At 44.6% G+C, this 27,406-nt stretch overlaps 1 protein-coding gene across 1 annotated transcript; it reads left to right on the top strand.

Moving 5' to 3' along the window:
* Positions 1–950: 950 nt before the first annotated feature.
* Positions 951–27,356, top strand: LOC115098463 (extracellular calcium-sensing receptor-like). The gene is made up of 5 exons (XM_029614974.1): positions 951–1,208; positions 3,494–4,309; positions 16,872–17,081; positions 21,250–21,373; positions 26,437–27,356. Exons 1-5 carry the CDS (start codon positions 951–953, stop codon positions 27,354–27,356), a joined length of 2,328 nt encoding a protein of 775 aa, XP_029470834.1.
* Positions 27,357–27,406: the final 50 nt, after the last annotated feature.

Genomic DNA, 27,406 nt, shown 5'->3' with positions numbered 1-27,406 from the left:
GAAACTCGGCCTGAGTTGGGCATACATTTAAAAGATCGCGTCTCCATTTCAATAAAGCTCAGAGATTGGACTAATCCGTGGCGTCTAATCTACTTTTCCTAACGGCTTTCTTAGATGGCCTACCCTCCTGTTTTGTCGGTCCACCCCTAGTGTGTAGTACATAATATTTCAGAAGACAGAAGGAGTATTTTATCCTGTGAACAATACATGTTTAAAGAATACAAATACATTGACGGAGTAAAGGTAAAATATTTTCGGTTATGATTTAAGTTTTTGCAGGGTATGCAGCTTTCAGAAAATGTCTTAGGATGAAATCTTTTGGCTCTATTAAGGACCATTAATTCAAGCAAGGCCTGAGGAAATGACCTTAGCAATATAGAAACATAGAAACATAGAAATGACGGCAGAAGAAGACCAAACCGCCCATCCAGTCTGCCCAGCAAGCTTTCGCACTTTTTTTTTCTCTCACATACTTATCTGTTTCTCTTGGCTCTTAGTAACCTTTTTTATTCAATTTCCCTTCCACCCCCGCCATTAATGTAGAGAGCAGTGTAGGAACTGCATCTAAGTGAAATATCTACACCCATGCTTATCTGTTTATCCAGACTATGAATTCAGACCTTGTTGGTTGTTGCCTGAATATAGATCCACCTTTCTTCATTCCCCTCTGCCGTTGAAGCAGAGAGCCATGCTGGCTATGTATTGAAAGTGAAGTATCAGTCTTGCTCTCCTGCCGTTGAAGCAGAGAGCTATGCTGGATATGCATGAAGTGTCAAACTTTCTCCCCTGCCGTTGAAGGGCATAAAGTTTATATAATAGAATAGTCACTGAACTAATAAAAGTATCATTTCTACCAAATAACTTATTACTTAATGTTTGATGAAGTTTCTACAGTTGAGAATCATTTTTTCCCCAGATTCCATCCAGAGAGATATCAATGTGCCCTTGCCATGGTCTTTGCCACAGAGGAGATCAATAAAGATCGAAAGATATTACCCAATGTGACCCTGGGCTTTAGGATATTTGACTCCTGTTACACAGAAGCCATGGCTACCCAAGGAGTCCTGTGGATGCTGTCAGGACAGAAAACCACTGTGCCCAATTACAGGTGTCAGCCAGCAATCAAGATGGCAGCCATCCTGGGAGATATCCCTTCTTCCGTGTCCATTCAAATAGCGAGGATTTTGGGACTACAGAGGATACCTCAGGTATTGGATATTGAAACAGAGAGAGAGAATGCCAATGTCATGGTCGGTGAGCCCTTGCATTGAGACATGATTGGGACTGCTTAGAAAGTGAACCTGCTGCTAACTGCACACCATCAGTAGGCAGACATACTCAAGAAGAGGAGCTAGACTTCACCTTTACCAACCCCATCCCCACAGGATAAGCCGTTAGGTTTGTGGGCCAGAAAGATTTAGGCGAGGTCCCAATGAGCAGAAGTCCAGTGGCAGGCCAAGAGTCAGAGCAGGCAGCATGATGGCAAAGACATGGTGCAGGCAAAAGTCAAGGGACAGGAAGTGTTCAAGCAGAGGCAGTTACCAGGCAAGGGTTGAGGCATGCAGCGTACAAGCATAAATGGAGTTCCAGGCTGAAGACAGGGCAGGCAGTGAAGAAACGAAGTCCAAAAAACAAGCAGGGGCAAGCATAAGGAATCAGGTCAAAGAGCAAGGGAATAGAAGGAAGGCAGGAAGCAGAGACAAGGAAGGGAGGTAAGGAAATTACAGAGGCAAGGCAAGGTCAGGCTGGAACAGGGCAGGACAGAAGTAGGAAATGGACAAGGCAGGAGCAGGACCTGGACAAGGCAGTGTCAGGCACAAGGCAGGAATGCTAGCAATACATACTGCGACAAGCAGGAAGACGTCTTGCTGAGGCTCTGTCTGGTCGCAGGAGATTTCCTTATATACTCATGCATGCTATGATGTCATCAGCCAGCTCCCTTAAGGTTGGTGCCACTATCACATTAAAGGGCCGCTCGCCATGTTCTTTTGTCCCGCGGTGTTTGGCCGCGAGACAAAACTGTGCTCCATAGAGCCACAATATTTTTTCAGGAGAGAGGCCCCACTATTACAGTGACACACCCCGAGATAATGGGTTTTCTCCCACAAACATTTATCACAGCTTGATGAATCCAGGGGTACGTTAGGTGCTTGGAGCTGGCAGTCAGTGCTAAGTACCTAAATTCATTTCCCTAACCTGATCCCACCTCTGGCCCTACCCACTTTTAGGGACCTAAATTTAGCATTTCAGATAGCAAAAGTTTTCTTTTTGCCAGATCTAGGTGATTAATAGGGGTGTGCATTCGGATTGACCGCATTAGTAAAACGCAACTCATATTTTTTTTTTACTTAAAAAATTGATTCGACATAAACGATCGGATTTCCCACATATCGAACATAGATATGTTCGATATGTGGGAAATCGCGATTGTTGAGCCAAAATAAAAATATAAACCCCCTCACCCTCCTTAATCCCCCCCCGACTTACCACAACTCCCTGGTGATGGAGCGAGGAGTGAGGACGCCATTTCTGCAATCCTTGGCGAGAAGCATGTGACGTCGGCGGCACGTCGAGTGACGCCGGCGTCACATGATTCCCGGCTCGTTCGCGCCGGACGGCTCGTTCGGCCCAAAAAGAACTTTTGGCCAGCTTGAGGGGTTCAGGAGGCCCCCCCAAGCTGGCCAAAAGTTCTTTTTGGGCCGAACGAGCCGTCCGGCGCGAACTTGCCGGGAATCACGTGACGTCGCGTCCTGACCCCCCCAAGCTGGCCAAAAGTTCTTTTTGGGCCGAACGAGCCGTCCGGCGCGAACTCGCCGGGAATCACGTGACGCCGCGTCACTCGACGTGCCACCGACGTCACATGCTTCTCGCCAAGGATTGCAGAAATGACGTCCTCACTCCTCGCTCAATCACCAGGGAGTTGTGGTAAGTCTGGGGGGGGATTAAGGAGGGTGAGGGGGTTTAAATTTTTTTTTTGCACATATGTACATATACTCAACTCATTGGATTTTTTTTATGTCCATATTGGCCGCAAGTGGGACCCCCTTTCGGACATAAAAAATATGAACATAAAATTTTGCTCTGCACATCCCTAGTGATTAACCTCTTAAGATAGGCATCTAGATCTTTTGAATATCAACCTCTAATAGATATTGTATATGTAGAGAGATTAAAAGTGGGAAAGAAAAGACCAGTAACTGGAGTGATATTGTGTATGCAAGGAGCTTTACTGCTGCTACCCTAAACCTCTTAACAATCATTTGTGCTCCATTACCCATAAGTTTCAGAAGAGCCTAAACACTTTAATCTTGCTATGCTGCTTTTCCCTTCAGTTCTGTGTAAGTGTGCTATGAGCCACCTTAGCTCTCTCCTTGCCTCTCTTTCTGCAGAATCTTTAGAATCATTCAGAACTATTTAGAAGATTTTTTAAATCTGGTATTCCCTCTGTAAATATTAGAAGTCATCATTTCAACTTTTGTTTGCTCTTGTCCAGATCAGCTATGGATCAGCACTGCCAGTCCTGGGAGAGAAACTCCAGTTCCCTTCCTTCCTGAGGACAATTAGTAGCATTGAGTCTATTATCTACTTAATAGTCCAATTAGTGGTTCATTTTGGTTGGACCTGGGTGGGCATCCTGTTCTCCTCTACTGACTATGGTTTGCATGGAGCCCAGGTCCTGATGACAGAGTTTGCCAGCTTGGAGGTCTGTGTGGCCTTCTCTGAAACTTTTGGCAAAGATGGGAGCCTAATGAGGATTCGGAATCTGGTGAAAATCTTAAGTACATCAAGTGCAGAGGTTATCATTGTGTATGGATACCCAACAGAGATTGGTCCAGTCTTAGAAGAGATGGCCCTGAGGCAGGTGAGGAAGATCTGGATCTTCAGTCTAGGTCTCATTATATCCCCATTGTTCTTCAACAGGCGCATATGGGAGGTGCTGAATGGTACCATTGGGGTCACAATCCACTCCATGTACATCCCCTCTTTCAGCAACTTCCAATATAAGAATCGTCCCAGTGACTCTTCTCCTGACATCTTCCTCAGGCCCTTCTGGGAACATGTGTTTGAGTGTGAATGGAAAGAGAGCCCTAATACAACTGGTAAGAGTCCAAATGGGGAGAAGAAACCCTGCATGGGCTCAGAGAGGCTGGAAGACCTGCCAAGCTCCATCTATGATATGAATAGCATGCGGAACAGTTACTATGCCTACAATGCTGTCTATGCACTGGCTCATGCACTGCACAATCTGCTGTCCTGTAACCCTGATAGAGGAAACTGCTCCAGCTTTAGAGATGTTCAGCCTTGGCAGGTGAGAAATGGAAAAGCACATCTGACTGCTTTCACTAAACTACTATAGCTATGATAGTGTATGCAAGTGTATTTATAGAGCTACAAGCGAACACATATAATAATCATAGTACTAATTAATTTACATATTGTGTACTTCATGAGGAAGGGAGAAATCATTATTAATATTATGACTCAATGGCAGTTGAGTAAACTGGGGTTAAAAGAGGTCATGAGTAGTTATGTTGGAAAGGACTGGTTACGATTTCCTCAAACAATAGGAAATGGTCTGGGCACAAAAGTGACAGTTGATAACAAAATATCAAAACTATTTGTATAAAGTCTACATTATTCTGGAATTGTGGTGCTTTCTTGCAGAACAGAAGAGTAAGAATAATCAGCTGTTCCATTCTAGAGCTGCCATGATGAACGCACTGATTTTGATGTTGTGATAATAGAATGATAAAAACACTTTATTCTCAGCATGGACTCTGCAATATATACTTTGATGTAAAGGGGAGTGAGGTAATGATTTGCATCATGCAGGAGAAGATCTCAGTTTATCATGGTAACATAGAGACGGATAAAAAAAAAAAAAAGCAGAGTCCCTAAATATAGGGAGCTAAGTTAAACTCCTAATATCGGCTGAACTTAGGGTCCTAAGATATAAATATTCAAAGATATTTAGCTGGATGACTTGTGAGTTATCTGGTTAAATACCTATTTTTGAATATCTAGGGCACTTATCTGGCTAAAATTTAGTTGGATAAAAAAGAGACATTCCAGGAGTGTTAGAGGGCGGAGCTATATTATCTGACTAATTTAGCCAATATTAAGCTGTATCTGACTAAATTAGCCAGATAACTTTAGGCCTCCCTCTGAGCAGATAACTTTGAATTTAACCTGCTATATTCAAAAGAATATAGCTACATTCAAAAGAATATAACTGGTTAAATGACACACTGGAAAAAAAAAGTAACACCCGAGCCTATGGCCCGATTCCATACCACCACTCAATGTATAAAATATGGACCCTGCCAGGTTTAGTTCTAGTGCAAGGGTTTGCAGCTGCTGTAGGTGATGATGACATAATGGCATCATGTGACCTCTCTCTCTATCTCTGTCCAACTCAAACTCCACAAATCGCACACAACCAACCTCCAAACCTCCTTCCATACTCCGCAACCTTTCCCATCTCCATACCTCACCTGCATCTCCATCACAGCACTGCCTCTCCACCCTCGTTCGATGCTTTCAAACGCCCCCTCACATCTGACTATAATGCCCCACCACTTCCTGTGCCCTAGGCGACCACCTAGACCATCTAATGAGACCACCAGCCCTGCTGCCTCACTCCCCCAAAGCCTTCCAAGTAGACTTTAAAAATAAAGGTGACACAATCTCTTGGCAGCCTCTCCCCTCTCCCTGTTCCCCTCCCAGGTTTAGCAAAAATGAAAAATCGATGTCCCATTCTCCCCTTCCTCCTGCCCCAAGGTGCAAACGTCCCACCCACCTGATTCCTTTGCAGATCCCTTTCATCTACTGGGATTGCAGTATGCTCCTACCATGATCCTAGGAGCTTTCAGTCTGCGCAGTAAGATCTACCCACCTTAGCTGGATGCACATGTAAGTTCCCAAATGTAATCCAGCACCAATCCCCCCCCCCCCCAACTCACATCTTTCACCCAATCTCTCAGCTCTCCTCCCATATTTGTCCCAAGCATTCCTAAAATCTGGCACAGTGAGAGCCTACCCAAATGCTTTCTTAGAGCCCTGATGTAATCATGTCACTGATATTTAGGGGTTTTACCATTGTTTAGGGTTGTAAGTGCTACTTCATGGAGGTTACTCCATTGCCCTTTTTTGAAGCACAGTGCAGTCATACCATTGCTGTTTGCAGCTGATCTGCTGCTCCATGCAGGTTACTTCAGTGCTTCTTTAATTTTGTATTTATTTAATAAATTTGTATACTGCATAACCAATGTAAACTATAAAAGCGGTTTACAATGAAACATACATAAAAATGTAAAACAATCAGAAACAAAACCAAGCCAATGTCCTGCTGTTACCTGATCGCAGTAGCACAGAGATGACAGTCAAACTTACCAAACCAACCTCCAAATACCTTTCCTGATAATAACGTATCACTACAGACAGCAACCCCGCACTCCAGCTTACACATTCATAATTTCTACCTCCCAGAGAACAGATGCACTTTAATGTACAGAACTTCACGTTATTAAGTTCTGTTCTGTTACCATCTCTTTGCCACTAGTCAAAGTATCAGTGTTAGTAAAGCTTTTCTTCTCTGACTCCATCTGCTGGTAGGGGAGCAAAACCTATGCATTTGGGCTGATCTGAGGTATGAACAGAAACCTCAGGGGCAGTTCTATCATGAGGGTGAGAATGTTGCCTCAGGTGGCAAAATTCAGGGGCAGCAGCAAGTGCCTCCCAAAACACCCCTGTGGTGGCTGTGTCACTTTCCATCCAGACACAGGCAGGAGGAGAAAGACTCACACATGGTGAGGTGGTTTTCCTACCTATATCCAGTCTAAGTCCCTTTCCCACTTAACCAATTCAATCCCTGCAACCTCACTCTTCCATATCCCTCTACTGAATTTGTGAAACCCCAATCCCCCACAAGTACTGTAGCCAGGGACTAGCATTCAAAATTAAATATAATTTTTATCTGTTTTTTTGGGATGGTGACCCTTTAAGAACCAGCAGCCATGTGGACACAGGGTCCTGCCAGCTCTCTTTAGCTACATGTTACAAATAAACTTTGGAGCTGGAGGGTAAGTGGAGAAGTCTTGGGATGCAAACCCTGAAGTGTATGTGATCAACTGATGGGGTGGGCAGAGTAAAGCCAAGCTACCGGCTGCAGATGCAAGAAGCAGAAGAGGTGAGCAGTAAAGCTGTAACTGCTATAAGCTCTTTGTTCCGTGTGAGAGGCAGCCTAAGAGGTGAGTTGTGTATAGTGATTGAATGATGCTCCCACTGCCAGCTCCTGGGTCTCTCTCTCCCTCCCCTGCGCTATTCGAAACATGGATTAGGGGGAAAAGAGGCACTATGAAGGGATGGAGGGAGGGAGGTGGTCAGGGCAGTGCAACCCATCATTGACTCAAGCCACTGCAGATGGACTGATGTGCTGATCTTATTCCTGATTCTTTTTACTCTGAATGGCCAAGATTGAGATTACACTTTCACTACATGCCATGGTAAATTGTAAATTACTTTCCAGGGAATTGATCCACTCTATGAACTGATGTAAATCCTCTCTGGGACTTATCCATATGAAGAAAATATCATCTATAAATCTCTTCCAAATGAGAATTTACCAGGGCGGACTGTGGATAAATAATAGCCTGAGGGAGTTTTTCAAACTCAACCCACAGGGCTGATTCCCTTGTGCACTTTTCCTGCAGCATGTGCTTCAACAGCTTTGATATACTACCTTTACATCTCAAAATAAAAAAATAAATAATGTGACATCAATTTAGGGTAAGGGCTGAATCTTGCTGAGGCCATAAAAATCCTGGGTTGAGTTTTTGTTTGCTGCCAACCCTTCGCCATAATCTACCTCAGTCCCTGAAAAGAGAAAAGTTCAAAGTGGTATAGTGAAATTGAAAGGTGGAAAGGATCAATGTGTGGAGAGAGATGAAGAAATGGCAGAAATATTAAACGAATACTTCAGTTCTGTGTTCACTAAAGAGGACCCTTGTACAGGTCCTTGGTGAGGCCTCTCCTGGAGTACTGTGTTCAGTTCTGGAGACCGTATCTCCAAAGAGACAGAGACAAGATGGAGGTGGTCCAGAGAAGGGTGACCAGAAAGGTGGAGGGTCTTCATCGAATGACTTATGAGGAGAGATTGAAGAATCTAAATATGTATACCCTGAAGGAAAGGAGGAGCAGAGGTTATATGATACAGACTTTCAGATACTTGAAAGGTTTTAATGATCCAAAGACAACGACAAACCTTTTCTGTCGGAAAAAAATCAGCAGAACCAGGGGTCACAATCTGAAACTCCAGGGAGGAAGACTCAGAACGAATGTCAGGAAGTATTTCTTCATGGAGAGGGTGGTGGATGCCTGGAATGCCCTTCCGGAGGAAGTGGTGAAGACCAGAACTGTGAAGGACTTCAAAGGGGTGTGGGATAAACACTGTGGATCCATAAAGTCTAGAGGACGTGAATGAAGAGTGGGTGGCTCGCGGGAATGATGGCTACTGCCTGGAGATAATACCCTTATTCAAAAAACATACACACGGTTAATGCGACTCCAACAATGCTCTAAGCTTCAATGGCAAGAGGAAATGTAGAAAAAAGGTTTGCATTCACAAAAAAGCGGGGAGTAGCTTGCTTGTTACGGTGGTTACTACCCCAAACCAAATAAGCCTGATACTTCACTTTCAATACATATCCAGCATAGCTCTCTGTTCAACGGCAGGGGAGAAAGACCGATACTTCACGCATACCCAGCATAGCTCTCTGTTTCAACGGCAAGGGAGAAAGACCGATATTTCACGCATATCCAACATAGCTCTCTGCTTCAATAGCAGGGGAGAAAGTCTGATACTTCATGCATATCCAGCATAGCTCTCTGCTTCAACGGCAGGGGGAATGAAGAAAAGTGGATCTATATACAGACAACAACCAACAAGGACTGAATAACATATTCTGGGTAAACAAATAAGCATGGGTGTAGCTTGCTTATTGCGGCAGTTACTACCCCTAACTAATTAAGCTAGATATTCACTAAGAGCCAAGACTAACAGAAGTATGAAAATAAATAGATAAATAAATAAATAAGAAGTGCAAAGCTTACTGGGCAGACTAGATGGGCCGTTTGGTCTTCTTCTGCCGTAATTTCTATGTTTCTATGTTAATTGTGCAAAATACAAAGATACCAGAGATGCACTTTTCTCAGAACTGTCAGAAGAAAATGAAATGCTTCTCACACAAACAAATAAGCAGGAAAAAACTCTTGGGAGAACATAACATTCATATTTATATACTGCCTTAACACCAAAGGAGACACTAGGCAGTTTATAGCAAAAGCATAAGATTAATAATAAGCATACAATACTTCAAATACATCAGAAGAAACTAATCTACCAAAATAACATCTTTATTCCAAAAGTGCATCCATCCTTTGCTACAAATAAAAAAATAAGACAAACAGCAGTTTTAACAACAAAATATTCTGTATAGGCTCACAAAGTACCTAAGTGGGATATAGATAAAGATCTTCGTTTTCAGTTTTTATTTTATTTTTGTCTGGGAATTTCAATGTTATAATGAAAAAAAAAAAGCCCAATATGACAATGACTTTGTTCTAACACACAGGAGAAAAATCGGTGGAAAAGCCATTTTTATACTCATTGTTTTGTTTTGATATGCTCAGAAAAAATAAAATAAAAACTGAAAATGAAGACCCCTAAATACGGATCAGCATCAGAAACTTGGAATTATTGTCCTTTCTTTAACCTGTAATTGTATTATACTCTTTGGGGTCAATATTGAAAAGCTATCCATTTATCTACGTAAACTAGATGGCTCTAGTTCTTAGTCCTTGGTTAGACAGCAGCACAGGGGCATACAATTAGATATAGCTCCTCCCCCAGAGGATATCTGGATTGGTGAGCCCTGGTAGGCACAAGGGGTGGGGGGTGAGGGGGTGGGGCTAGCCCAGTATCTAGTGTGGCAGTGTAGTTTTGATTTTGAGGGAGAAGAAGCTGATTCAATGTGCTCTCCAAGTTAGGCCTCCAGACTAGCACAGAAAGGGAAAGACATTACTCTGCCAGTTCCTCTATTAGGACTAAATGGGGAGAGCGTGTGAGAAAAGGATTTTTGCATTTTTTCTGGCTTTTGCAGTCTTTGACCTGTACCATTCCTGGCAGGCTTTATCCCCTGCTCAGGATAGTCAGGAGGTAACTGTGTACCTCTTCGCCCAACTCAAGAGAAGGTTACAGTGACTAGTTAATGGAGAGAGAGGTTTTCCCAGTTTGAGTTTTTTTCCTATTGCAGAGGGAATGGAGTTGTTTTCTATCAGCCTTCCTTGCCCAGAGCTGGAAGCTGGAAGGACTTCTTTCTGTATTTGGCCTTTTCTCCAGGAAGGCCTGAAGTTATCTTTTGAAGAGGAGTTGAAGGGAGAGAAGAGGAGAAGGACACCTGGAGACACCCAATGAAGTTTCCTCCCCTGGGACAGAGGACACTACCAGGTTGGAGTGCTGGATTCTTTGTGGACCTCAAGTACTATAGTAGGGGATCCAGTCATATTTAGGACAATCCAGCCCACTTGGGACACTTATTATCACTTTCCATGGAAGATAAGCAAGTTTCAAGCCCCTGCCTGGAAGGACACATACACAGAGTCAGAGATTCTTTAAAATCTGACTCCTCTAAATCTGAGGACCCTGGAGGTACTTGGACACTATTGAACCTATTAATTCTTTTGAAATCAATGACAGCAAACTTTAATTTGAACACCCATCCAGAGAGACTAGCCTGGTTTGTAAGTGTATCTGTCCCAAAGAGCTTTAGTAATATACATACATGGGAGATCACTACTGCCTGGGCCAAGAAGGTTAACCTTTCCCCACAGAAAATAATCCACCCCTTGAAGACAGAAGAGTTGGGGAAATGGCAGAGAAGGTAGCCTCAAAAGAAATTAATTTGTGTGCCCCTAGGATGACAGTCAAATCTACTGAAAAAAGGTTACAGCTAAGTTAGTCAGATAACCATATCTGGCTAACTTATAGGGTCATTCATCAAAATGCATTAGGCCATTATTGTGGGTGTTAGGGCCCTAACGCCTGCAATAACGCCATAACACATGCGATATTTATCGCAATGTGAATGCAAATTTTCAAAATGTATTCAAAGGGGAGGAGTTGGAGTGGGATCTATGAAAATGAGGGGCATTAAGCATTGTGTAATAGTGTAATGCACATTTTTACCCTGGAAATAACTACACCTTTTTTCCTGACTTTAAGCTAAACAATATGCCCGAAACCGAATTCGCGATATTTATCGCAAATTCCTTTTCAGGCAGGGGAGATGGGAGAGAGAGAGTGGAATGGAGTGGAGTGGGGAGGAAGAGAGAGAGAGAGAGACTCTGGGGTAGCATATATAATTGTCATCTATATATACCACTATAGAAGGGTCATCTAGAAACTCAAAGTGAGGTTTTGGTGGTGGTCTAGGGTTTTGGGGACAGTTTTACATGCACAGTGAGATGTACGAACAGCACAGTTCATATCAATGAAGATTTGATGTAAATTTGAGTGAAGAAAGTCACACAAAGATGAGATTTCTACAATGTTCTGTCAACCTAGCTTGATGGACTCTCTACCAGGGTACTATCAAGCTGGGGCGAGAGAACATTGTAGAAATAGAGCAGGTCTAACTTAGCTGGATAACTTTACAACTAAGGCTGAATATCACTACTCAACTGGATAACTTATCTAGCTAGGTAGCGCCACCCCAATGTACACATTTCGCTCCCACAACTTATCTGGCTAACTAGATAGCCCGATAAATGACTTAACCTGATATTCAGCAGCCATTAGATAGTCGGATAATTCCTGTTTATCCAGCTATCTAGTGTTTGAATATCGACCTCCTAATCAATATTAAATATTTTTTCTGCAAATATTCCTTTAATTTAAAACACTGTTTATTAATTTAGCAATGCATGTACAAGTTGTCATGCCAGTCAAGTTTCCTGAATTAGAATCTCTCACCCTCCTTAATCCCCCCCCCCCCCCGACTTACCACAACTCCCTGGTGATGGAGCGAGGAGTGAGGACGTCATTTCTGCAAGCCTTGGCGAGAAGCATGTGACGTCGGTGGCACGTCGAGTGACGCGGCGTCACGTGATTCCCGGCGAGTTCGCGCCGGACGGCTCGTTCGGCCCAAAAAGAACTTTTGGCCAGCTTGGGGGGGTCAGGACGCGACGTCACGTGATTCCCGGCAAGTTCGCGCCGGACGGCTCGTTCGGCCCAAAAAGAACTTTTGGCCAGCTTGGGGGGGCCTCCTGAACCCCTCAAGCTGGCCAAAAGTTCTTTTTGGGCCGAACGAGCCGTCCGGCGCGAACGAGCCGGGAATCACGTGACGCCGGCGTCACTCGACGTGCCGCCGACGTCACATGCTTCTCGCCAAGGATTGCAGAAATGGCGTCCTCACTCCTCGCTCCATCACCAGGGAGTTGTGGTAAGTCGGGGGGGGGGGGGGGATTAAGGAGGGTGAGGGGGTTTATATTTTTATTTTGGCTCAACAATCGCGATTTCCCACATATCGAACATATCTATGTTCGATATGTGGGAAATCCGATCGTTTATGTCGAATCAATTTTTTAAGTAAAAAAAAAATATGAGTTGCGTTTTACTAATGCGGTCAATCCGAATGCACACCCCTAGTAGATAGTGCATAAAGCTAATTAGAGAGAACATGATGAAAACCTACTCTTCTTTCACCTTTCATCCCTCCAAATCATATTAAATCTTCACTGAAGGTAACTGTGCCATTTGTACGTATGACTGTGCATGTTATATTGCCCCCTAAAACCTAACTCACCCCTAGTTACTAGTTCCCCCCTTTACAGTGGTATAAGTAATTAAATTTTTTTGAATCTCTCTTTCTCTCTCCATGAGTTTGTATAAAAAACTCTCTCAAAAATGTAATTTTCAGGAACATTATTTTACAAACCAAATAGCATGTGCAACTTCTAATGGATACATTTTGTGGGGTAATTTTCATAATGGACTTGTGTACATAAATCTACTTTGAAAATTGGTGCAACTTGAGTGTGATTTTGCTTTCTTATGTGGGGTTTGACATGCAGAGTCAAACGTACGAACAACACAGTACAACTTGGTGAAGATTTGATGTCATATGGAGTGAGGAAAGTCTCACAAGATGGGATTTCACATCTTCACCAAGGTGTACTATGCTGTTCGTACATCTCACTCTGCATGTCAAACAGACCCCAAAACGCTAAACCACCACCAAAACCTCACCTAGAGTTACTAGAAGACCCTCCTATAGTGAAATAAATAGTTGAATACTGTGAAGGCCTCCCCAGAGGTGCTCTCTCTCTCTCTCTCTCCCCCTCACCCCAAGTCCTGAAATGCAATTTGTAATCCTTATTGCATTTCGGGTGTTAAAAACATGTGATAGCGCCCCTCATTTTCATTAATCCTGCCCAAACCCCTCCCTGATCCCGCCCCTTTCAAAAATTTGCATTCACGCCATGTGGTACCGGGATTATTGTGTGTGTTATGGCATTAATGCACGTGTTATGCTGTTATTGCAGGCGTTAATGCCATAACACATTTTGCTAAATGACACTGTTAGCCAGATAATGCTGAAAATCAGCACAAACTGACTAAGCCCTCTTAAAAAAAAAAAAGTCAGTATTCAGTCCTCCCTCTGGTATGATCTTCACCCACTCCCTCCCTCCAGATACCCAACATCTCATGAAAAACTTTCTCCAAAGAACGATTCCTCCTTCCCATCTCTAAGGTCTTGTTCCCCCATTCCTTCTCCCAACCCCTACAAACATCCTAAATAAACTCAAGCCAAGCTGGCAGAAGGGAAGAGTGAGTCAGCTCTCAATATTGCTCTGTCTACAATTTGCCTTGGGGAGGGCTTTTTGTAAGTTGTCAGGTGCCAGGAAGGAAGAGGGAGGGAGTAAATCATGGCCCAGGAATTAAAAAAAATATATCAGGGCTCAGGGGAGGGTAGCAGAGCAGCAACCAATCAAATTTAGGGAATTTAGCTGGTTATCGCTCAGTATTGAACCCTGAGAATGCCTCCAGCTTGCCTGTGGTCTCACTGGTCTGGGAGTTTTATTTAGTCAGTTAAGAGGCCAAATTTTATACTGGGCATATTTATTTGCCTAAAACTGGATTCTAGCCAGGTAAATTTCTTTAAAATTGATCACTTAAAAGGTAATTTTCAACAGTGTGTGTAAGTCAGCATATATATGAATACATATGTGCACACAAAGTTATGCCTGTATTTTATAAAATGTGTGGTGTGAGCCTGAGTGTTTATAAAATACTGCACATCTCTGCCTCAAATGTACACATGGATGTTTGATAATGCGCATATTATTTTGATGCAGGGAGCCATATATTTTCTATATCTATTTTGTGAAAGTACCCGCACATTGTACATGCAAAGGAAATATAATGTGTGCGTATTTACCGCAGATGTTGGGAAACGCTAGGAGAGCGGTTCCACTTCTGAGGAGAATGTGTGTTCCTGGGCCACGGCTCGACCCCAGAGGAACTCCGAAGAGGTGCCGAGCAGGCAAGGCATGCACGAGCATGGACAGGACAGGAGCAAGGCAGGACTGAAGACAAGCAATGGAATCTGGAACAGGAACTGGACTGGACCCGGCTTCCGCTGGTCCTGCACGCACCAGTGTGACCCAGCAATGCAATGCTGGTCACGAGAGTAACCCTCCAGCCACTTGAAAGCCCTTTCGGACTCGCCGCTTGGGAACGACGAGTGCGTGAGGCCAGACAGAGGCTGAGGGCAGGAACATGAAGACACAGACGTAGACTTGAATACTAGGCAAGGACTTGGATGCACAGATGAAGACTCAGGTGAGGACTCAGGTTAATCAGGTGTTCAAGCAAGGGTTCGGGTTACTCAGGAGTTTCAAGCAAGGATTCAGGAGTTAGGCAAGGTACTGGATGAGCACTGCAATGCAGCGCGCCCTACACAGCCATCCCATGGGCTTGGTGCAGACCATGCTGTACTCGAAGCAGACTCCAGACGAGATAAATGGAAGCTGAGACTGGAACATGGCGAAGATACAGAAGAGGCCTGCACCGGGTTGCGCCCTACACAGCCGCCTGTGGCTGGTCGTGGACCACACTGAAGCGGGGCAGGTTCTGTCAGCATTTTAGACATGGACGGAGCAGAAGCAAGGGAACTCCATAGACCGGGAACAAGAGTCACTGGAACCAGGCATTAGAACAGAAGTCTCCTGGAGGCTTTGTGCTGCAGCAGAGAAGGAGGTCTTGTACCACGAAGTGCCCTACACAGCCATCCTGTTGGATGGTCACGAACCACGACGTGACACGCCAGGAAAGGTGGGCACAAGGAACCTGGGAACTGGATGAAGAAGAGAAAACAGGGGCGACAGGATCAAGGCAACAAGAACATGGAGCGCCTGGAACATCAGGATGTGGAACAACAGGGCTTTAAGGGACTTTCAGGACAGAATCACAAATCAAGCGAATTGGAACATCAAGGCTTTCAGGAACAAACTCACAGGACGGCGGGATATCTGGACATGGACCTTTAGGAACGAAAGCTAAGACGAAGACAAAGGAGTTCCAACAGGAAACACAGGACCTTGAAGAAGAGATGGACCTCAGAAGACTCCTGGACTGAAGGACTGGAACATCCAGGAGTGAACTGGCTCCTTGCGAAGGCAATGAGGAACTGTCAAAAGGGCCCTTTGATAGGGCTGAAGCAAACCTGATAGATGACATCATCTTTGAGGGCTGCAGGGCTTTTCCCACCACTGTCCCTTTAAATGCTGAGGTGAGGCGTGCGTCCTTGCTTAAGGGAAAGCAGGAAGAGAAGGCAGACACATTGGCAGTGTCCCTGCTGCGTGGGAGGCCCGAAGAGGAGCAGCTCCCTGCCACGAAGATGGAGCAGAGCACAGGCAGTGGCAAGGACGGCTTCCCTGCTCTCCGAGAACCCCAGGAACGGCTTCAGCCGTGAAGACAAAGCAGAAGCGGCAACCTCAGCCGCAGAGGCTGGGAGAAGAGACAGGCTGCAGGAGAGGCATCGTGCTGTGAAGAGAGATTCCTGCCGGCCGCTCCAGGTCTGCGGAGGAGCCTGGAGTGGCACGGCTTGGATTGCTGCGAGGGATGGCGTCAGCCGCAGCCCAGCTGGCCACATTTGAGGTATGTGGGGAGAATGCCTGCGGCAGTGGGCAGGATTCACAACAGCAGATGCAGATGTTTTATGCACATACTCTCTTTATGAAAATGTGTTTGCTTACTTTTAAACACCAGTTCTCTGACACCTCTATCAGTTCATCCACACTTCCACCAGTTCACCTAGACCCTCCATCACTTCATTTTGTTCCCACCACCATTTAACCCAGTCTTCCCAACCAAAAACTGCAGACAAATGACAAGTGTGATTTCATTTCTGCAACACAATTACAGTAGCAAGGGAGGGTGTAGTGGGGAGAGAGGTGAGTAATTTGTTTTAATGTCGTGTGAAAATGCTTTGTTGTAAGATTTCATTGTTATTCTATTAATTGAAATTGAGTAAACATTTATTTTTAAATTTAAAAAAGGAATAGTTTGTTTTACAGCACAGACACTGTCTGAAATCAGTCTCCAGTATAAGAGACACACTTATAAAAATAAGAGGGTACCCCACCAAAAAGGATGCTGACTTCTGATTGGCTGATGTTTTCATTGTAAAGCACTGCATGATAAGGCTAGGAAGGGTGCTGGAGGAGTCACTGGACAGATGTCCTTGATTTTATTCACTTGTCCTTTTTTTGTTCACCTTGCTCTGATCCAGATTCTCCATCACTTACAGCGAGTCCGCTTTCGGAACCCAGTGGGAGAAGAGCTGTACTTCAATGAGCGTGGGGAGACCTCTTCTGTCTTTGACATCATGAACTGGCACCTGACCCCTGATGGTGGCAACAGATACCTGACAGTGGGCATCTATAATCCCCTGACATCAACAGACAGGAAGCTGAGCCTAAATGAGAGCCAAATTCAATGGGGAAGGGGATACTCCCAGGTAACATTCCACCCTCCCATCCCCTCCAAAACAAATTATATTTAGGGAGGTAGAATAGAATAGAAACAAGAATAGAACAGAAAAAAAAGAAAATAGATAGCGGGACAGGACAGAATGGAGTAGACTGGAATAAAATAGAATAGAAACAGGAAGAGAGAGAATAGTAAGGGGGCAATTTACAAGTAAAGCCCAGTAGTTGAGGGCTCCTTTATTGCACTTCGAAGGTAATTTCCAAAGGGAAGCTGCCCGGGTAGTTTCTTTTTATAAATTAACTAATAAAAAGGATGTGCTCTAAAACAGCCATGCACTTTGCAATTGCCACTTGTACGGGTGGCAGAAGGGGGTAAAATAGCGAGCAGACTTGGGAAAATGCTGTGTGTGCAGGATATTTTACTCCTCCCATCTAAACACAGCCCCCAGGAATGCCTCTTTCTAACCCCATTAAATGTGTTCACTGTGAACTCCACGCATGCTTTATAGACGTCCTGAAGAGGGCAAGTTTTAGACAGACCAGGTGAAATCGCTTTAAATATCATCCTTCACTAGAGCAGAATGAAATACAGAAAAGAATAGAATCTGGTTATTTTTATATCAATTTCATCATCCATCTGGGGACCAAAAAACAATGGCCAAAGGGTACAGAAGGATTTCTAAAATCTAGGGGAAAAATTAGACACATGGCAAAGACTATTGCCTTTTCAGAAGTACTACCTGCTCATAGCCGGCTAGCACGCACAAATGTTCACCGCGTGCATACGTTTTAAAATCTGCCCCATTGTGAATAGGATACAGAAGGTCACACGAAAACCTGAGTTTTGAATTTCACAAATATGGACTTTGTCAAAATGGGGATGTACCTGGAGGAAAAACTGGAAGACTGGGAGAAAATGGGCAAGGTGGAACAACAGTGGGGCAAATTAAAAGAAGCGATTACAAAGGCAGCAAATCTATATGTTAGGAAAGTAAACAAAAGTAAGAGAATAAATAAACCAATTTGGTTCTCAAAGGTGGTGAATGAAAAAATTAAGGCAAAAAAAGCAGCATTCAAGAAGTATAGAGGATCCCAAAAGAAGGAATACAAGGAAGAATATCTGTTAAAACTGAGAAGACGAAGAAAGAAATCAGGAAAGCAAAACGTCAAGCAAAAGCAAAAATTGCCAAAGAGATAAAGAGAGGTGACAAAATATTTTTCTGATATATCAGAGCAAGAAGGGAGGTCCGAAGTAGTATATGAAATTGAAAGGTGATGAGAAGCAATGTGTGGAGAGTAACAAAGAAATGGCAGAAATATAAAACAAATACTTCAGTTTGGTGTTCACTAAAGAAGAACCTGGAGAAGGACCGGACTTGTTGACAAGACCAGATAGAGATGAGGTAGATGAAACTTTGTTTACATAAGAGAATGTATGGGAAAATCTAGGAAAACTGAAAGTGGGCAAGGCCATGGGGCCAGATGAGGTTCATCCTAGGATACTGAGGGAGCTCAGAGATGTGCTGGCGGGTCCGCTGAAGGACTTGTTCAATAGATCCCGGGACTGGGAGTGGTGCTGCGGGATTGGAGAAGAGCGGTGGTGGTCCCACTTCACAAGAGTGGGAGCAGAGAGGAGGCTGGAAACTACAGGCTGGTTAGCCTCACTTCTGGGTGGGAAAATTAATGGAGACTCTGCTGAAGTAAATGATAGTGAATTATCTACAGTCAGGGGGATTACTGGACCCGAGGCAGCATGTATTCACCAGAGACAGGTCCTGTCAGACAGATCTGATTCATTTTTTTAATTGGGTAACTAAAGAATTGGATCAAGGAAGAGTGCCTGATGTGGTCTACTTGGATTTCAGCAAAGCTTTTGATATGGTTCCGCATAGGAGGGTTGTGAATAAAATGAGAAGCTTGGTAGTGAGTGGCAAGGTGGTGGCATGGATTACAAACTTCTTGACTGATAGGAGACAGTATGTAATGGTAAATGGAACCTACTCTGAAGAGAGAACAGTGTTAAGTGGAGTGCCATAAAGATCGATGTTGGGACCGGTTCTGTTCAATATCTTTGTGAGCGACATTGCGGAAGGGATAGAAGGTAAAGTATGTCTATTTGCAGATGATACTAAAATCTGCAACAGATTGGGCACACCAGGAGTAGGGACAATGAAACATGATTTAAGAAAGCTTGAATAGTGATCGAAGATTTGGCAGCTAGGATTCAATGCCAAGAAGTGCAGAGTCATCCGTCTGAGGTGCAGCAATCCAAAAGAGCTGTATGTGATGGGCGGTGAAAGACTGTTGTGCATGGATCAAGAAAGGGACCTTGGGGTTATAGTGTCTAGCGATCTGAAGATAGCAAAGTAATGTGACAAGGCAATAGCTAAAGCCAGAAGAATGCTGGGCTGCATAGAGAGAGGAATAACCAGTATGAAAAAGAAGATGATAATCCCCTTGTACAGGTCCTTGGTGAGGCCTCACTTGGAGTACTATGCTCAGTTCTGGAGTCCGTATCTCAAAAGGGACAAAGACAGGAGGGAGGTGTCCAGAGAAGAGCGACCAAAATGGTGTGGGGTCTGCATGAGAAGACTTATAGGAGAGGCTGAAGGATCTGAATATGTATACCCTGGAAGAGAGGAGGTGCAGCGAAGATATGATATAGACCTTCAGATAAGTGAAAGGTTTTAATCATGCACGATTGACAAAACTTTTCCATTGGAAAGAAATCAGTAGAACTAGGAGTCACAAAATGAAACTCCAGGGAGGATAACTCAGAACCAACGTCAGGAAATATTTCTTCATGGAGAGGATGCTGAATGCTTGGAATGCTCTTCCGGAGGAGGTGATGAAGACAAAAACAGTGAAAGAATTCAAAGTGGTATGGGATATACACTGTGGATCCCTAAAGGCTAGAGGATGGAATGAAGAAAAGAGTTCATGGGGGTAACTTGCTGGTGCGGTGGTTACTAGGGATGTGCATTTGTTTGCGACGAAATGTAAAATAGAGACAATATTTCCTATTTCATCGCATTTCTGGGGGGGGGGGGGGGGAATGAAATGATAAAAAAAACCCCATGAAATTTCGTGTGGCTTATCGTTTTTGGGGAGGGGAGAAAGGGCACATTAAAACAAAAAAAAAAAACCCAAACCTACCCCAACCCTTCAAATTTAATTAATTGCAACCCTCCACCCTCCCGACCCCCTCAAGACTTGCCCGACCCCCCCCCCCCCCCAAGACTTACAGAAAGTCCCTGATGGTCCAGCGGGGTCCCAGGAGTGATCTCCCCCTGTCGGGCCGTCGGCTGCCACTAATCAAAATGGCGCCAATGGTCCTTTGCCCTTACCAGGTGGCAGGGGCTATCAGTGCCATTGGTTGGCCCCTGTCATATGGTAGGAGCAATAGATGGCCCGGAAACATTTTTAAGATGGCAGTGGCCATCCATTGCTCCTACCATGTGACAGAGGCCGGCCAATGGCACCAATAGCCCTGTCACACGGTAAGAGTAAAGGACCATTGGCACCATTTTGATTAGTGGCAGCCGACGGCCCGAGAGGGGGAGATCACTCCTGGGACCCCGCTAGACCACCAGGAACTTTTGGCAAGTCTTGGGGGGTCGGGAGGTTGGGGGATTGCAATTAATTAAATTTGAAGGGTTGGGTGGGTTTGGGGGTTTGTTTGTTTTTTTTTTAATCTGAAGTGTTGGGGCGGTTTCGGGCATCATTTTGGGGGGGGGGGGGGGGGCAGACAAAATAAATTCGGCCCGAACCGCAAGAAAACGAAATTTCCCTTGGCAGGCCAATAACGAAGGCCAAACCAAAAGTTTCGGCCGAATAACATCTCTAGTGGTTACTACCCTTCAACTTTTTTAACATTGTAAACCTTTATGATTATGAGTTAGAATGACGGTATATAAAAATCTCTAAATAAAATAAATAAATAAAGAAACCAATAAACCTTCATACTGTTGATGCAACTTCATCATTGCTCTCTACTTCAATGGCAGGGAGACAAAAGCTAAAGGGGAATTGGTTTCAGAAAGCAACCAACAAGGGCCCCAATTTTTATAGGCTAGGAAAACAAATAAGCATGGGGGTAACTTGCTGATGCGGCTTTCACTACACTTAACTAATAGACTCCATAATCTTCTCTTCACCATTAGGCAGCACTAATGCTCTCTTTCGTTTCTTTCTCAGGTCCCACGCTCCGTGTGCAGTGAGAGCTGTCCCCCGGGGTACAGGAAAGTTCCACAGGAAGGACGACCTGTCTGCTGCTTCCACTGCACCCCCTGTCCCGAGGGAGAGATCTCCAACCAAACCGGTGAGACCTACCTCAGTGACGGGAGAGAGAAAAGAGGAGGGGGAGGGGAGGGGCCTCAAGGAAACCTCAAAATGCACCTAACCAGTGATGAAAATCATGAGATGTCACTGTGGAGGTCACCTTTTCTTAAACTTCAGGTCTTGTCTTTCCTATTGTCAGGACAACGTTTTGTGATTTGTAGCTCCCAAATACTATTTTGTTAATGCAAATATTTATACCAACATAATATTAGATTAAGAACAATAAAGAGATACAGAGAAACAAATGAGATATAAATAGTGGTAAAGAAAGTGAAGGAATGAGTGAGAGATAAAGGGAATGGGAAAATGTTTATCATTATCATTTTAATATATTAATTGATGAAAATAATTATTGTGTTCAATTTTTCTGCTTTTGTTTCCCAGTAGTTAAGAGATAGAGTAACCATATTAGTTCTGGAGCATGGGCACCAGCTCTGTTGGATGCTGTTGGTGCTTATGGGTTTTTCCTATGATACCAGTTTGTCCCAATCTTGTTCAGGAACAGAATTGGGCATGTGCAGCTGGGACTCTCATGTTTCCAAGAGAAACACTAACTGTGAAGTACAAATGAATGAGTTTTCTTCTGTAGCAGCATGCAAGGATTCTTTACTTGGGAAACGGGGATAGAAAAATAATAAACATTATGGGCCAGATTTTAAGTGGTAACCGTGGGCCTATATTTGTGCGCGCAACCCGGTGCGCACAAATGTACGCCCAATTTTATAACATGCGCACGTCGAGCCCTAGGGGAGCCCCGATGGCTTTCCCCGTTCCCTCCGAGGCCGCTGTGCTGGAGGCCTCGGTCCCGCCCCTCCCCCGCCTCCATCCCTTTCACAAAGCCCTGGGACATACGCGCGAGCCGGGGCTTGCGCACATCGCCAGGCCTATGCAAAATAGGCTCGGGGCGCACAGGAGCGGTTACGTGCGTAAATCCTGAGAATTTACGCACGTAACCCTTTGAAAATCTGGCCCTATATGCACAGTTATATGGTTCTGTAAACAGGAACTGAGCTGGTGTGACCAGATACAATAGGCAGGAGGAAGATGGAGACTCAGACAGGCTATTAATAAAGATTATATCCTATTTGGGTAACATTTACAGTTTCATCCCTTCCCATATGGGAACTGGTGACCCAGTCAGGGAATATAAACCCCTTACTGTCTGAACAAGGGGGGTGATCTTTTTGCTATCGGGCGTCCAATAACCCTTCTCGATGGCTGAATAATCAGTCCCTCGTGTTCATTCTTTCCAGCGGTGTTCTCGGGACCAAAGTTTTGTCAGTGCATCTGTGACCATTTTTCTGATGGTCATTATATAAGTTTAATGGTGCCCTTCACTTGTAAGTCTCTCATAAGTACATAAGAACATAATTGCTATGCCGTGTTATGTCAAGATCCATCAAGCCCAGCTTCCTGTTTCTAACAGTGCCCAATCTAGGTTGCAAATACCTGGCATATCTAATAAATTAGGTCTATTTCCTCTTCCTCATCTCCCAAAATTGGTTCTCTCAAGCAGTGTGATTTGTAATCTGAGAAACACAAACTTTTACCAGCAAAACCTCTTCTTTCTGACTCATATGATCCCTGTCACTGACCAGTGATTAGAAATTCTCGTAACAAGACTTGCAGAAGGGGAGCCTGGGTGATCACTTCAATGTGAGAAGTATAAATGCTCATTTATCTTTCAGGGGAGGGCAATAGAGACAGGGTCAGAGACAGAAGACACCTTTTTGGATTGTCCTTTAAATCCCACCCACCTACCCTTTGCCTCCCACCTTTTCTTCAGAATGTTATATACTAGTTTTATTTGGTTTCCAATTACTTTGGTTTTGTTGACAATTTTATTTTAAGTTTACAATTTCTTTTCTTTTTTTTTTTTTTTTAGCTAAAAAGTACTTTGGTTTGTTAGGGACATTTTACCAAAGTTAAATTTTTATGTTGAATAGCTCCAAGTATTTCCCCAGTAACTCTTCCACTCCAGACTGGGAGTTCTGTGTTCACAGTATGTAGATTTTCCATGTTTTGTGGCTATGGGGACCAAGGTTTTACAACCATGTACAGGGCACTGCTTGGCCTTGCCATTTTTCTTTCCCCATTTCCAGAACTGTAGTGGTGCAAGCAATTCCAAAATATTCTAACCAACCATGAAAGAAGTCTGCTGTCTTCAGCTTAGTAACTTAGGTTGACTTAAGGAATAGCCACTGCTATTACTGGAATTAGTAGCATGGGAAGCATTTAATGTTTGTGTTCTTGTCAGGTACTTGTGATCTGAAGTGGCCACTGTTGGAAATAGGATGTTGGGCTGGATGGACCCTCAGTCTTACCCAGTATGGAAAATTCTTATGATCTTATGTACTCACTTCCAGGGATATCAACATTTTCTTATGTCTTCATGGCTAAGAATATTAGGGATGTGAATCATGTGATCGATCGTCTTAATGATCAATTTTGGCTGGGGGGAAGGGAAATCTGATCGTCATGGTTTTTGGGTTTTTTTTTAAATCGTAAAAAATCGTAAATCGGGGGAGGGCGGAAAAACCGGCACACCAAAACAACCCTAAAACCCACCCCGACCCTTTAAAACAAATCCCCCACCTTCCCAAACCTCCCCAAAATGTTTTAAATTACCTGGGGTCCAGTGGGGGTGTCCCGGCGCAATCTCCCGCTCTCGGGCCACGGCTGAGTTAATAGAAATGGCGCCGGTGGCCCTTTGCCCTTACCATATGACAGGGCAAAGGTAGCGCCGGTGCCATTTTGGTTCCTGTCACCCGCCATCACGAGTGCAGGAGATCGCTCCCGGACCCCCGCTGGACCCCCAGGGACTTTTGGCCAGCTTGGGGGGGGGCCTCCTGACCCCCACAAGACTTGCCAAAAGTCCAGCGGGGGTCCGGGAGCGACTTCCTGCACGTGAGCTGTATTGCCAATATTCAAAATGGCGCCGGCGCTACCTTTGCCCTCACTATGTCATACGGAAGACAAGCTGGACAGATTGGGCTGGGAGACAAGTCATGATAAGGCTGAAGTAGAAGGCAAGGCTGGATGAGGCTGGACTGGAAGTCACAAAACATTTAGGCTGCTTCCTGTCTTTACTCACTGTTCTGGGAAGGAGCTGGCTTCTTCTCTGGTTCCCAGGCTTCTCCCTGCTCTCCTCTGAGGCTACATTATATCCTGCTCTCGGAACCACTGGTACTCATTATGCTCTGTCTTAAGGTGGACCGGGACTAGCGATGGCTGGGACTGGTCCTTTACACACTGTTCTAGGGGTTTTCTCAGGCATACTCCATCACCTACACTCCCCCTCAGATCAATCATGTCAAATTGAGTGGCTACTCCTACCAGGGCCAAGATCCGCAGTAGGAACACCCTACTCCTTTACTTCACTGTTGCGCTAACCCTGGGGCTTTCTCTTTACTTCCTTGCCAGTATTAGTTTACAAGGTCCTAAATCAGGGACTACCTCGCTTTTTAACTCAAAGGAATCCACTTCAACTGGGGTCCTTTTGTTTCTCTGGACAACCCTCCTTGGTTAGTCTCAGAGTCCCACTCTTTATAATGTCCAGTTCATTAGTCCCATCTTGCAGCTTGTCCTCTCCAAGTTGGACCACTGGGACCTGCATTTTCTCCCCATCCTTCTTAGCTTGGGCTCCAAGAATACTTGTCCCTTTCTTGCCCTCAACTTTGGCCTCTTCTGCCACCGCCACCTTTTGGGGGTTAGTGGGGCAAAGCTCCTGAACACAATCCAACTCTTCTTCAGCCAACTGGTCATCCTGGCTCAAGGCAGCTACCACTGTCCCAGTGAGCTCCTTGCCTTCTATCTCTGGCCTCGGTGTCTCAGCTCCCCCTTTTGCGCAGTCCATGGGGAGTGATTCAGCCATGATAAGGTCATGCTGCTGATCACTAAGGTATTGCCACTGCTTTCCAGCTGGAAGCAATGCTTTTCCCTCCTGAATGTCCACCAGCTCTTCCCCTGGTGCAGACTCTCTCAGCCTGCTGGTTAACCCGAAGCCAGGAAACCCCTTCTGTATCAGTCTTTTCTCTATCTTCTTTCTCTAGTGAGACTGTGCTGTCTCCTTCAGACCATTCTGTGCTGGCTCCTTCATGCCAGTGCACGCTGCCTCCCTCAGACATGAGCTCCCTTGCTTTGGGTCTTCCTGGCCCTGATGTTCATTCCTCGTCTCTGTCATTTAATGCACATGTTGCAATCTCTTCTCTCTCAGTCACCAGCTATAGCCATTTGACACACCCTGTTATAGTCCCACTGGCAGCAGAACTTTTCTTTCACAGGGAAAATACAAAATAAAATCCTGACTTATCCAGCACTAACTGAATTAATTTTTCCCTTCCTACACAGGCAGCACTACTCGCTGGTCTGTTACATTTAAAACGTTGAACTACCTCTGAAGCCAGGCCCGGGAAATTTTTCTTTTTCTCTTAGTGCTTTTCTAGCACAACTCAGCCGTATCTTTTTTATTAACAGAAGAATACAAACAATGGAGAAAAATGTTCGGCTTCTTTTCTCCTCTCTCTCCCTCCCCTGGAGGCTTGAGCATTGCTCTGTAGAACGTTTAAAGCACTCAGGCTTTCAAACAAACTTCTTTTCCTTTTCTTTATTTCTCTGGAGGCATGGGGGTTTCTGGCTGTACCGAGCAGGGGACTTGGCAGCTGCTATTAGTCAAACTGGCACCAGCCACCCTTTGCCCTACCATGTGAGAGTGGCTGTCCAGTGGCACCAATAATCCCTGTCACATGATGGGGCAAAAGGTGGCCGGCGCTCCTGTGCACCCTGCTAGACCACCAGGGACTGTTGATGTATCTTTTATAGCCTTCTAGCACTCATAGGGCTTCCTTAGTATATAACCATTAATTTTCTTGAAATCAATCATTCTGAAGTTAGGAAACTTGTTTGGTTAGTTTGGTTTTGTTCCCGTATTTAAGAATCCAGATATATTCTTTTAGATTCTAACTTTTCATGTCTTTTATCCATGAATGGATTTTAGAAATCTATAATTTGAAACAGCACTAATTATTGTTTATATTCTTACAGATGCCATTTTGTGCATCAAGTGTCCTGATGACCATTGGAGCAACCAGAAGCAAGATCGGTGCATCAGGAGAGTGGTGGAGTTCCTTTCTTTCAGTGACACTTTGGGGGCTTGGTTGGGAGCTGCTGCCATTTTCCTCTCAGTGATTGCTGCTGTGCTCCTGTTGATATTTATCCAACACAGAAACAGCCCTATTGTGAGGGCCAACAACCGAGGTGTCAGCTACCTTCTCCTAGCCTCCCTCATCTTTTGCCCCCTCTGCTCTCTCATTTTTATTGGGAAGCCTGTAGAGCTCCGCTGTGTCCTACGCCAGACTGCATTTGGCCTAGTCTTCTCCTTTTGTGTGGCCTGTATTCTTGCCAAGACCACTGTGGTTGTGGTAGCTTTCAAGGCCAGGTCCCCAGATAGCATGTACCGAAGGTGGTTAGGTTACAGAACCCCAGTCACTGTCATCCTAAGCTGTTTGTCAATTCAGGCCATCATCTGCTTCACCTGGATATGTATGTATCCCCCTTTCCCAGAGTTCAACTGGAAGGACTCTCCAGCCAAAATCCTCCTGGAGTGCAATGAGAACTCACGGATCGCCTTCTACTGCATGCTGGGATTCCTGAGCCTGCTGGCTGGCATCAGTTTCCTGGTAGCATTTCAAGCCCGGAAACTTCCAGACCGCTACAATGAGTCCAAGTGGATTGCTTTCAGCATGACGGTGTTTCTTAGTGTCTGGACCTCCTTCCTACCAGCCTACCTGAGCACTCATGGGAAATACATGGCCGCTGTGGAGATATTCGCGATTTTGTCCTCCAGCACTGGTGTCCTAGCCTGCATATTTCTGCCCAAGTGCTACATCATTTTGCTAACATGGAGATCTGGCAATGTGACAACATTTAGTAAGAAACAGGCCTTAAGCAGGAAAGAAATATGATAGACCATTTGCATCACCTGAACGGATTTTGAAAAGAAAATTTTCATATT

The sequence above is a fragment of the Rhinatrema bivittatum genome, chromosome 1, assembly GCF_901001135.1.
Source record: "Rhinatrema bivittatum chromosome 1, aRhiBiv1.1, whole genome shotgun sequence".
Classification (NCBI taxonomy): domain Eukaryota; kingdom Metazoa; phylum Chordata; class Amphibia; order Gymnophiona; family Rhinatrematidae; genus Rhinatrema; species Rhinatrema bivittatum.
The sequence above is the reverse complement of the archived record's forward strand: the minus strand, read 5'-3'. Positions and strand labels throughout refer to the sequence as shown.